The following is a 9521-nucleotide window of genomic DNA, read 5'->3' on the forward strand; positions in this document are numbered from 1 at the left end:
ACTGGTATTCAGAAGCATTACTGCCCCTGACATTGGAGGTGGAGCATACCCATTATGGCTAGTAGCCACTGATAGCCTTGTCCATGTAATTGTCCAATCCTCTTTTAAAGCCATCAAAGTTGGTGGCCATCACTGCCTCTTGTGGAAGCAAGTTCCATAGCTTAGCTGCATGAAGAAGTCTTTTATCCATCCTGAATCTGCCAACACTCAGCTTCAAAGGATGTCCGCGGCTTCTAGTGTTGTGAGAGTAGGAATAAAACTTTCCTCTATCCACCTTCTCCATGCCATGCATAGTTGCATAAACCTGCCTGTCTTCTTTCTTACAACATCCTGAGGGTAGCCCTGTCTGTCACCTTCCTCCTCCTCCTCATGTTGCCTCCTCCCTGCCTTCCACCCTACCAGTTCCAACGAGCCACCATGGACACTCTCCAACAGGGATTTACTTTTGGAGACACCTGCATACACTTGCTCCACACTGGCTGCAGCCCTGTACACACGCCTACTTAGGAGTAAGCACCATTGAACTCTGTACTTATGAGAAAACATGCACCAGATTTATTCATTCGATTTCTGTTTATCCTGCCTTACTTACTTACGAACTTACTTACAAACATACACACACACACACACACACACACACACACTACTTTCTCCCCATTTTATTCTCACAACAACCCTGTGAAGTATGTTTAGGCTGAGAGACTGTTTAATGGCTGAGCAGGAATTTGAACGCTGGCGTCCCAGGTCCTAGTCCTATACTTGAACCATTATACCACACTAGCTCTCCCAAGAAGGCCTGCAAAACAGCTCATGACAATTTTTGTTTTAAGCACTGTACAATAAAAGCATAGCAAATGAATACAAATCAGGCTTAGCAATTCTAAAATCCATTTACCTAGGAAATAAATAATTGTAATAAAAAGTACTGTAAAGGTAATAAAGGCAGGATTTCTAGCAGAACCCTGTAAGGAAAGACAGAAGAACTGTCCTGTTCCTCAGCATTGTGCCCCTCGCCCCTTTCACAGCTTGGAGGTTTCCAGTTGCATCAGGAAAAAGCTTATTTCTCAAAGCAAATGCGCCCTCTGCTGCAGGTCTTTTGATTTACAAACAAAAGCTGTCTTTTGCTAGAAGCCAGTGATGGAAAGGCAGGTAGGAACATATGAAGCTGCCTTTATACAGAGTCCAGACCCATTGGTCCATCTAGCTCAGTATTGCCTACACTGACTGGCAGCAACTCACCAAGATTCCAGACTGGGGAACCTTTCCCTGCCCTACCTGGATATGCTGGGGATGGAACTTGGGACCTTTGGCATGCAAGGCAGATGTTCTACCAAGGGGTTGAGGTTTTATTGGGAGCTGCTGCTGGATTTCTAGAACTGGATGGGTTTAAATGCACACTTTTTAGGGAACTACCCTGCCTAACCGAACACAGCAGGCTTTTCTTCCAAGTAAGTGTGCATAGGATCAGGCTGCACCATGCCAGCCATATGTTTTGTTATGATGTTAGCTATGATATTCTTCAAGACTGAAGAAGACTTGGGGCATGCATTGGCTTCTCTCAGTGGTTTTCAACCAGTGTGCCGTGGCACCCTGGGATGCCTTGAATGATGGTCAGAGGTGCCGCGGGCAACACTGGCCCTTTCCTCTGATGCCCTCTCATGTCTGCCTCCCAAACGCTTGCACAACTGTTTGTTGCAGCAACTCTGGCTACAAGCTCCCCAGGTGAATGGTGCCTCTGGGGCTGGCCAGGGGGTGCTTCCCAGGCCCCTGTAGGGCATTGTGAGGAGGCGCCTCTCTTTGGGGTGGGGGGAGGGCAGCTCAGAGACCGGGGTGGCAGCTGCAGCTGTGCAAAGGACTCCCAAGGACAGGGGAGAAGAGAGGAGGCTGAGGGAACCCTCCACAAGGGAGGGGTGAGGAGCTGCCAGCTCTGCAGGCAAGGGGTGACATAACTGGGCTCCTGAAATATACTCAGAGTCGCAAAGTGATTTCATGCCCTTTATTCAGCTCATAGTGGTGAGGAGGAATGACTGAAAGTCCCCTCAAAGTATCTGCTTTATATACATTATTTACACAATGGGCTGCACATGATTGGCTAATTCCGGAATTCTACTGTAAGCCAATCAGGTTGTGGATTCACTTCTATCTGGAGCATGATTGGGTGGTTCCTGCCAACCAATCATACTGCTGCATTGTTCTAGGACCAATCAGACTGCTGCATTCTGAATCCTATTGTTCTAGGACCAATCAGACTGCTGCCTTTTGGATCCTATTGTTCTAGGACCAATCAGACTGCTGCAGTTTGGATCCTATTCAACTCAGTACATAACAGCTCCTGAGCCCCACAGGGGTGCCACTGATAGAATTTAGTTGGTCAAGGGAGCAGTGGACCCAAAAGGTGGAAAAGCTCTGGCTTATATACACCATCCAGTACTGCAAAAGTCCCTCCTTGAAGGGGCCTGCTCCATGTTTTAATGCCCTAGTGGCATCATGAAGTATGGGATTTGTGACATTTGTGTCTCAGTTCATGGGCTACCAATGTTATGTGCATTTTTATGGTGACTTTGATTTTTACAGCTTAGTCTGTGTGATAGATGTAATCTGCGATTTGATAGCAGTTTGGGGTGTATCCCATGGAACAATCATGCTAAGTTACCAAGATCTGTTTTTAATTCCCTAGATTTGACTGTTACGCAGACACGGTCTGATCATGCAACACTTCTGCACCAATTGCTCTGGCTACCAGTGTGTTTCTAGGTCCAGTTCAAAATGCTGGTTTTAATCTTTGGGTCCCTAAACTGTTTGGGGTGGGTTACCTAAATGCACCTTTCCAACTTTGTGTCATCCCTTCTTAGATTGTAAACCTGAAGGTAATGAGCTCTCTTTTAAAAAAATGATTTAGCCCTCCTCTAGAAATGGATAGCAATAAATTAATTAAATATAACTGGGACATTTGTCTGAAATACACAAACATTTATTTGCAATACCTGCCAATGATATTATAACATTCTTTTTTGTGTGCTATTATAATTATGATTTTAAAAACTTTTTTTTAACCCGTTCCTTTAAGATTTAAAAAACAAATCCTTCAGTGCCGCAAGGAAAAGGTTAACGGCCGGCTCCTGAGACTTGACGTAATCTCCTCTCGGGAAGGGCGGGGCAAAGAAGAACCGGAAGTGACAGGAGCGAGCCCAAAAGGGAAAGAGAGTGAGAGACCGAGAGAAGGGGGCCAAGGAGCTAGCGCTGGCAGGTGAGCGGGGCGCGAGTTCGAATCCCAACCGGCCAGATTTGCGGGGGCGTGCGAGGGAAACTTGTGAGGCGGGGGTGTTTGACTCAGCCCCCAATGACGTTCCAGCGGGACGAAGAGGCGCTCCCTTCCTCGCCTTGCGAGGGGGCTCTTTCAGGCTCTGCAGACCCCAACCCACCGAATACGAGCCCTTTACCTGGGATCCCCCCAAGTGGTAGGCATACTGCCGCCCCCCGCCTTCAAACCTCCTTGTCTAGTGCAGCAGCAGCAGCGACCAACAGCCCTGTGACACCTGAAAGTCTGCCAGGGTGATAGTGGCATCTTCTGAGCCAGCGGGTCTCTTCTGATGTCGGGACCTGCTGGTGGAACGATGTTTGTCTTTATTTTCTGTACAGCCCCTACCAGGCATGAACGAGAAGCGCCTTGTGGCACCTTAAAGGCTGGCACACTTTATGTTGGCATACGGTCCAGAGAAGTTGTGGTAGAATTTAAGATAAGGCTATTGGAGCAGACTAACAGGAAATTAGTGTGGGTGAGGCACTTTTTGAAATAATGATTCATGATCTATTAGGGGTTTCCTAAAGTACTACGGGGTTTTCATGTGGTTTACTCCAACGGTCTCCCACTGATTTATGTATTGGGCACCCACGCTGGTGATGCCCCGCTGTTTTGCCCTATGATTCTGTCCCTATTTCCCTGCAAAGCCACAGTACCCACATAATCATAACAGCACAACTTCTCCCCCTTTCACTGGAAGAACTTACGATGTGCCCCACTACCACCTTGAGGCTGTGACAGGACTCTCTCCCATAGATTTGCCCTCCTGCGCCCCCCCTCCCCCACATGCAAAAGCAAAGCTATCTCCCTCAAGTCTCTCATTCTCAGCACTTGTGATCTGGTGGGTGGTTAACTCTCCGAGAGTCTCCCTCTGTTGGGCTTGGATCTTTTCACATTGTTATTTTTAAGAGCTATTTGTGGGGCTTTGATTCTAAAGTGCTCCCATAGCAACTTACCTTGTTAGTTCAGGAACTGGGTTGACAACTATGTATTGTTGTCTGTGGCGCTATGCACTAACAGCAGGGCTTCTTCCAGAAGACAGCCACATACTCAGAAGCCATGAACGTAGCAAGTGTTGGCAAAGAAGTGCCAACAACTTGTCTTGGGGCAAGGGCTGTCCCCTGTCTGGCTCACGTGCTCTAGTCCCCAGGGTGGCTGTCTTCCACCCTCTCTCTCTGAGCCGTGGCTGTGGTGACTGGCTTGGCTTTTTGGCTCCCAGACATATGGAGGGAAAGAGGCGGAAGCCACAGAGTGGCAACCAAAGGGCAGGGAGCTCAGGGTGGCAGGCAGAGTCCCACAGTATTCAGCAGTTCTCCAGGGTTTCAAGCAGGGGTCTCTCCCATCCCTACTTGGAGATGTTGAACCTTGGAACCTCTGCATGCAAAGCTGATGCTCTACCAATGAACTGAATGTGACTGAAGTGTGGAAGCAAATATTTCCTAACTCTTATTCCTAATCGGAACAGTCTTGGCATACTATACAGTGTGCATATTTTGATATAGATATTCTCACAAGGACTTACTTTCGTTTTAGTGGTGGAGAATGTAGAGACATATTTAAAAGGCAATGTGGTGAAATTGGCAAGACTTCTCCCCTCCTTCCCACCCCCTCGCCCAGCCATGCACCTTGTCAGTTTCTCCAGAGTAAGCATCTTCTGGAGGACAGCAGATCTTTTGGACCACAGCTCCCATCAGCCTCAGCCAACATGGTCACTGGCAAGGCATATGGGGAGTCAGAGTCCCAAAAATATGGAGGACACCAGGTTGCAGGAGGATGGAGTAGAGCTGGTGGAGAGAGTGAAGATAAAAATTGAACAAGTAACACAGAAGATGGGGGGAGTTCCATTGTCAGTGGCATCCTAACCAAAATGATCACTTGTCATTCCTCTGCAATACCAGCTGTCAGTTTGTACACCAGAGCTCTGTGCAGCAACTCTGCTGGAAACTTAATCAGTGCTTGAAAAAAGCAAGAGGACAATTGGGGAAGTGTGTGAGTGCCAACAGTTTGGGATAGATGAGAGAAAGGGAATAGCCAAATTCTCACTGATGAGCCAGTAATGATCTTGAGAACACATTTTTTCTGCCAAAATCTCCAGCAGTCAGGTCAGACAGTAGCATTCCTCTGTATACTAGGGCATCATTCTATAAAAACCATGAGGGTTTAACCTCTAAAAGGCAGGGTAGAAATGATTGAAATGAATCAATACACTTAAAATTCCCTTTCCCATCACTTGACCATTATCACCACCTCCTGCTTGCAGTTACATTACCCTTTGCATGCATGTGCATATGGCATTGAAAAGAAAACATGAGAAGTGAGAATGCACATGCAAATGAAGAATATCTGCCCATACTGCATCAGCCTATTTATGGAATGCAGCTTATGTTAAAGGGCTTCTGGGGGCGGAATTTTATATATATATTTGGCATGGGTATTTTCTTTGCAGCGGGAAAACTCATCCATGGCTTTTGTAAATCAAAACAACAACCATCCTGTGCAGTATACAAGGCTCTGTTTTATGGGCTTGATGGCTGAATTCATTTGCTTGGCAATCCCACTCGTAGTCATAGGCTGATTTGATTGACGGAATTTCAAATGGGACCAGGTTCAGGGCTTTGCTCTTTTCCCACTGCAGGATGTCTCCTGGAGCGGCGCTGCAGGAGAAGTATCGTCAGTGCTTGGAGAACAATTTCCACCAGGGCCACACTGGCATCTGCACTGACTCGTCCCTGAAGGAGCGGATGTGGCGGCAACTGCTGGAGGATCCAGAAGTTCACAGTGCCCTGAGAGGGGAGGACACCTTCGCCATGCTTGCCTCGGCCCTGCGAGGACAGCTGGATCTGGGACTGGCGCTCCAGAATCTTGGCCGGGCCTTTGAGGTGCTGGAACTGGCAGCAGTCCATCTTTACTTCTTCCCCTGGCGCAAGGAATTTGGAACCATAAAAGTGAGCATTGTGGGGGGAAGTCAGGCATTGTGGGGGCAGAGGGAGGAGGCCACACAGGATTCTGCTATATTGCAGACAGAAACAGTTGTTTATTTTACATATTTGAATTCCTTCCTTCCAAATCATGCAAAGAGCAGCTCACCTCACATACAGATGTGCAATGTATAAAAATAAAGCCAACCACCTTCCATTCATTGGTGTGCAGAGGTTTACTTAGCCTCTCAGCACCTTTTCCTCAGTTTCCTGATTGTTTCCTGTCCCAGTCAGAGTAGTAATATTCACAGCTGAAATCCTGAGTCTGCTTCTCTTCCAGAGAACTGAAGGAATCATTAAATTTCTGTCCTGCTTTTCCTCCTAAAGGAGTCCAGGGTAGCAAATAGCAAAATGGTAGAAACAATGCAATTAAATCTAAAATAAAAACAAATTTAAAACTTCCTTTTTAAATTTTTTTAAAAAACCAGTCTCATACTCCCACAGCTGCTAATTTCACAGCATGGATAAATTTCATACTCATTTTCAGTAACTGTAGCTTTCAGCCATCAGATGCCAGGGTAAACAGAAATGTTCTTAAGTTCCTCCTGAAAGTTAATAACCAGAGACAAATGTGCTTCATCCAGAGAGAGCATTCTGCAAACAGGGAGCCACCACAGAGAAGGCCCTGTTACCGGTCAATGACAGCTGGGCAGCATGTATAATCTCATGCATAATACAAAGATAATATTGTTGCTGTGTACCATGCCTAGTCACTGAACGAACAAACAAACTTGTGGTTTTTGTGTGCTTGAAACACTGTGAGTTGTATCCAAAACTAGTCATATTCACAGAAGAGCTACTGAAATTAATGAGCTTAAGGTAGTCATGTTCATTTACTTCAGTGGGTCTGCTTTGAGTAGGACTAGCATTGGCTACAACCTTGTATTATTTTGAACACTGGATTGTTTTATGGATGGCTGTGTAAATTGCTTTGTGACCAAGCGGTCAGCAAATGCTGTAAATAAGTAACAGTATTAAATTTGTGTGACGAGCAATGCAGGGCATTAACCACTGTGTCTTTCTCTGCAGACCTTCTCAGGTGTTTACGTGCACGTCCTCCAGGGAGTCCTGCCTGAGGCCGACATCACCAGGAGTTTCCGCCGGCTGGGCTACATCCCGAGAGACAGCCTCCACCTGGTCATCGCCCAGCTGCCCCCGAGTGCCAGCCTCCTCGCTGCAGCCTGCTGCTTTTTTGCAGCCAGGGTCGAGTGCGAGATCCTGGGGAAGATCGTGCGGGAGCTGGAGCCGTACGCCGCTTCACCTGAAGACCTTCTCCAGGCCCGCAGGGAAGCCAAAGGCAGCCTAGAGAACTGTGTGGCCAAGTTGCAGAGCCTGGTGCGCTGGCCTAGGGGCAGAGATTTCCGTGTGGAGCCGGCTGATGCAATAGACTTGTACAGGGAGAGTCCAGAAGGGCAGGGCCCGTATGGCGACCCTTTGGGACCTAGGTTGCCATTGCCATTGTCATCGCAGCAGCACCAGCACCCCATCCCCCTCTGTGAGCGCAGCAGCCCCCGGTTGCGGAGCAGAGAGCAGCACTTCCAGACTCCACAGGGGCTTGCGGAGAACAGGAACAAGATGTGGGTGCTGGGCCCGGAGGAGCCACCATACGGCAATGGGATCCCAGTCTCAGAGGGCCCCGATCTGGAGACCTCCTTCTCCTTTATCTCCCTGCGGCGGGAGCTCAGCAGAACTACGGAAGAGGACTACCCCACGCCTCCGGGAAGCCGCTTCTTGTCTCCCAGCCCTCACTACGACAGCCCTGGTGGCCCCCAGCTCCACCGGGGCAGCAGCCCAGCCTCTCCCTCAGCAAGGCAGCCAAGGAGCCCCCAGCTGAGCCCCACGGGGATGCACCGAGCTCTGGTGCCGGGCGCGGGGATGTCCCCGACAGAGCCGCCGCGCTATCACCTGCATTCGTGCATGCGCCCGGGCACCCTCCCGGCCTCCTGCTGCAACACCTGCAGGTTGCTGCACGGCGGCAGCTGCGACGGAGCACAGGTCTGCCGGAGCAGCCACCACATGGAAGAGCTGCAAAGCGAGAAGCAGCAGCGCCTCTGGCTGCAGAGGACAGAGGTGGACAAGCTGCTGCACGAGGGGCTGCCGGGAGTCTGGCAATAGCGCGTGCTGGGAGAACCCACCAGGGCATCAACCGGACCTTGGACAGAAAAGCTGCCTCCTCTGCAGTTCTGAGGCTTCACCTAGAACCGCACAGTCTGCTTTTCGTCCCCCCTCTCCTAGGCCTTCCCTCTCGGTTTTCTGAAAAACACTTTCCCTTATTTTTGTTTCAGAGGAAAAAACAGCCAGACATTCACTTTTCAGCATACATTCTCTTTCACCTGCCAAAAGGACTTTACTCAAATCCTGAATATTTTGAGGATTTAGGTGAACAAATTTGTTGGGGGGTGGGGATCCAGTCCTAAACAGTCTCCCACAGTAGTGTTTGCTGAACAGGTGAGATTCTCCCCCCTCCGCTTCCCTCATCCTTTCCACTGAGCATTTGAGGGGGCACTGCTTCATCTGAAAGTGGTTCCAGTAGGCTGACAAGAAATGGCGAGTCAATTGACATGTTAGGACATGCACACCCCTCTGGCAGAATCCATCTTTTGTAATATCAGGGCACAATGAAGTTTTACATGATGCTCATCTGCTCCCTCTTTGTATATTCCAAAGGGCAGCGTTTCCCCAACTGGGTGCCATCCAGTTGTTTTGCACTACAGTTCCCACCGTCTGCAGCCAGCAGAGCATTAGAATGCTGGGGCTGATGGGAACTGTAGTGGAAGACATCTGGAGGGTACCAAGGTTGGGGGGGGGGAGCTACTATAGGGAGCTGCCATGAGAGAAGATGGGCTGAGATTACAGGAGGGGGTGGAGGTTGCCTCTCCTTGTTTATACCTTTTCCTGAATCCTTGTGGCTCTCCACTGGAGGTTGAGACAGTGCCGGAAAAGCCTTAATGCTGGGTTTGAGTCTTCTGCTACTAGGCAGGGGCAGAGCTGTTCCCAAGCCCTCAGAGGCACTCAGCATCTCCCTGGTGGCTTACAGAAGCAGAGGTGCAAAATAAACAGAAGTGTAATCTCCTTTGTTCTCTGGATTTCTTTTCTCCCTTCCCCCACCTCCCAGTAGTGTGGGTAGTTGAGTTCCAGAGTTTGAATCCTCACTGGAAGGAACCCAGTTGGGGACTACGTAGCTCAGGGGTAGAGCTGCTGTGTTGCATGCAGGGGGTCTGAGCAGCAATGATTTAAAAGGA

General features: G+C 49.0%; 1 protein-coding gene across 2 annotated transcripts; it reads left to right on the forward strand.

The window, feature by feature from the left end:
- The first annotated feature begins 3073 nt into the window (after nt 1-3073).
- Nucleotides 3074-9351, forward strand: SPATA2L (spermatogenesis associated 2 like). 2 transcript variants are annotated; one of them, XM_083625785.1, is made up of 3 exons: nt 3074-3247; nt 5937-6246; nt 7309-9351. In XM_083625785.1, exons 2-3 carry the CDS (start codon nt 5938-5940, stop codon nt 8392-8394), a joined length of 1395 nt encoding a protein of 464 aa, XP_083481911.1. In that variant the 5' UTR covers nt 3074-3247; nt 5937; the 3' UTR covers nt 8395-9351. The 2 variants fall into 2 exon arrangements, with proteins under 2 accessions (XP_083481911.1, XP_083481910.1); XM_083625784.1 differs by lacking the exon at nt 3074-3247 and adding an exon at nt 3331-3458.
- Nucleotides 9352-9521: the final 170 nt, after the last annotated feature.

This window comes from Podarcis filfolensis (genome assembly GCF_964270895.1).
Source record: "Podarcis filfolensis genome assembly, chromosome: 8".
NCBI classification, from domain to species: domain Eukaryota; kingdom Metazoa; phylum Chordata; class Lepidosauria; order Squamata; family Lacertidae; genus Podarcis; species Podarcis filfolensis.

What these genes read in the sequence shown, in the direction of transcription:
- SPATA2L (XM_083625785.1), top strand. Translation starts at nt 5,938, where the DNA reads ATGTCTCCTGGAGCGGCGCTGCAGGAGAAGTATCGTCAGTGCTTGGAG. An exon ending in AGGAATTTGGAACCATAAAA is followed by an intron (nt 6,247 to 7,308) that starts GTGAGCATTGTG and finishes CTTTCTCTGCAG; the next exon opens with ACCTTCTCAGGTGTTTACGT.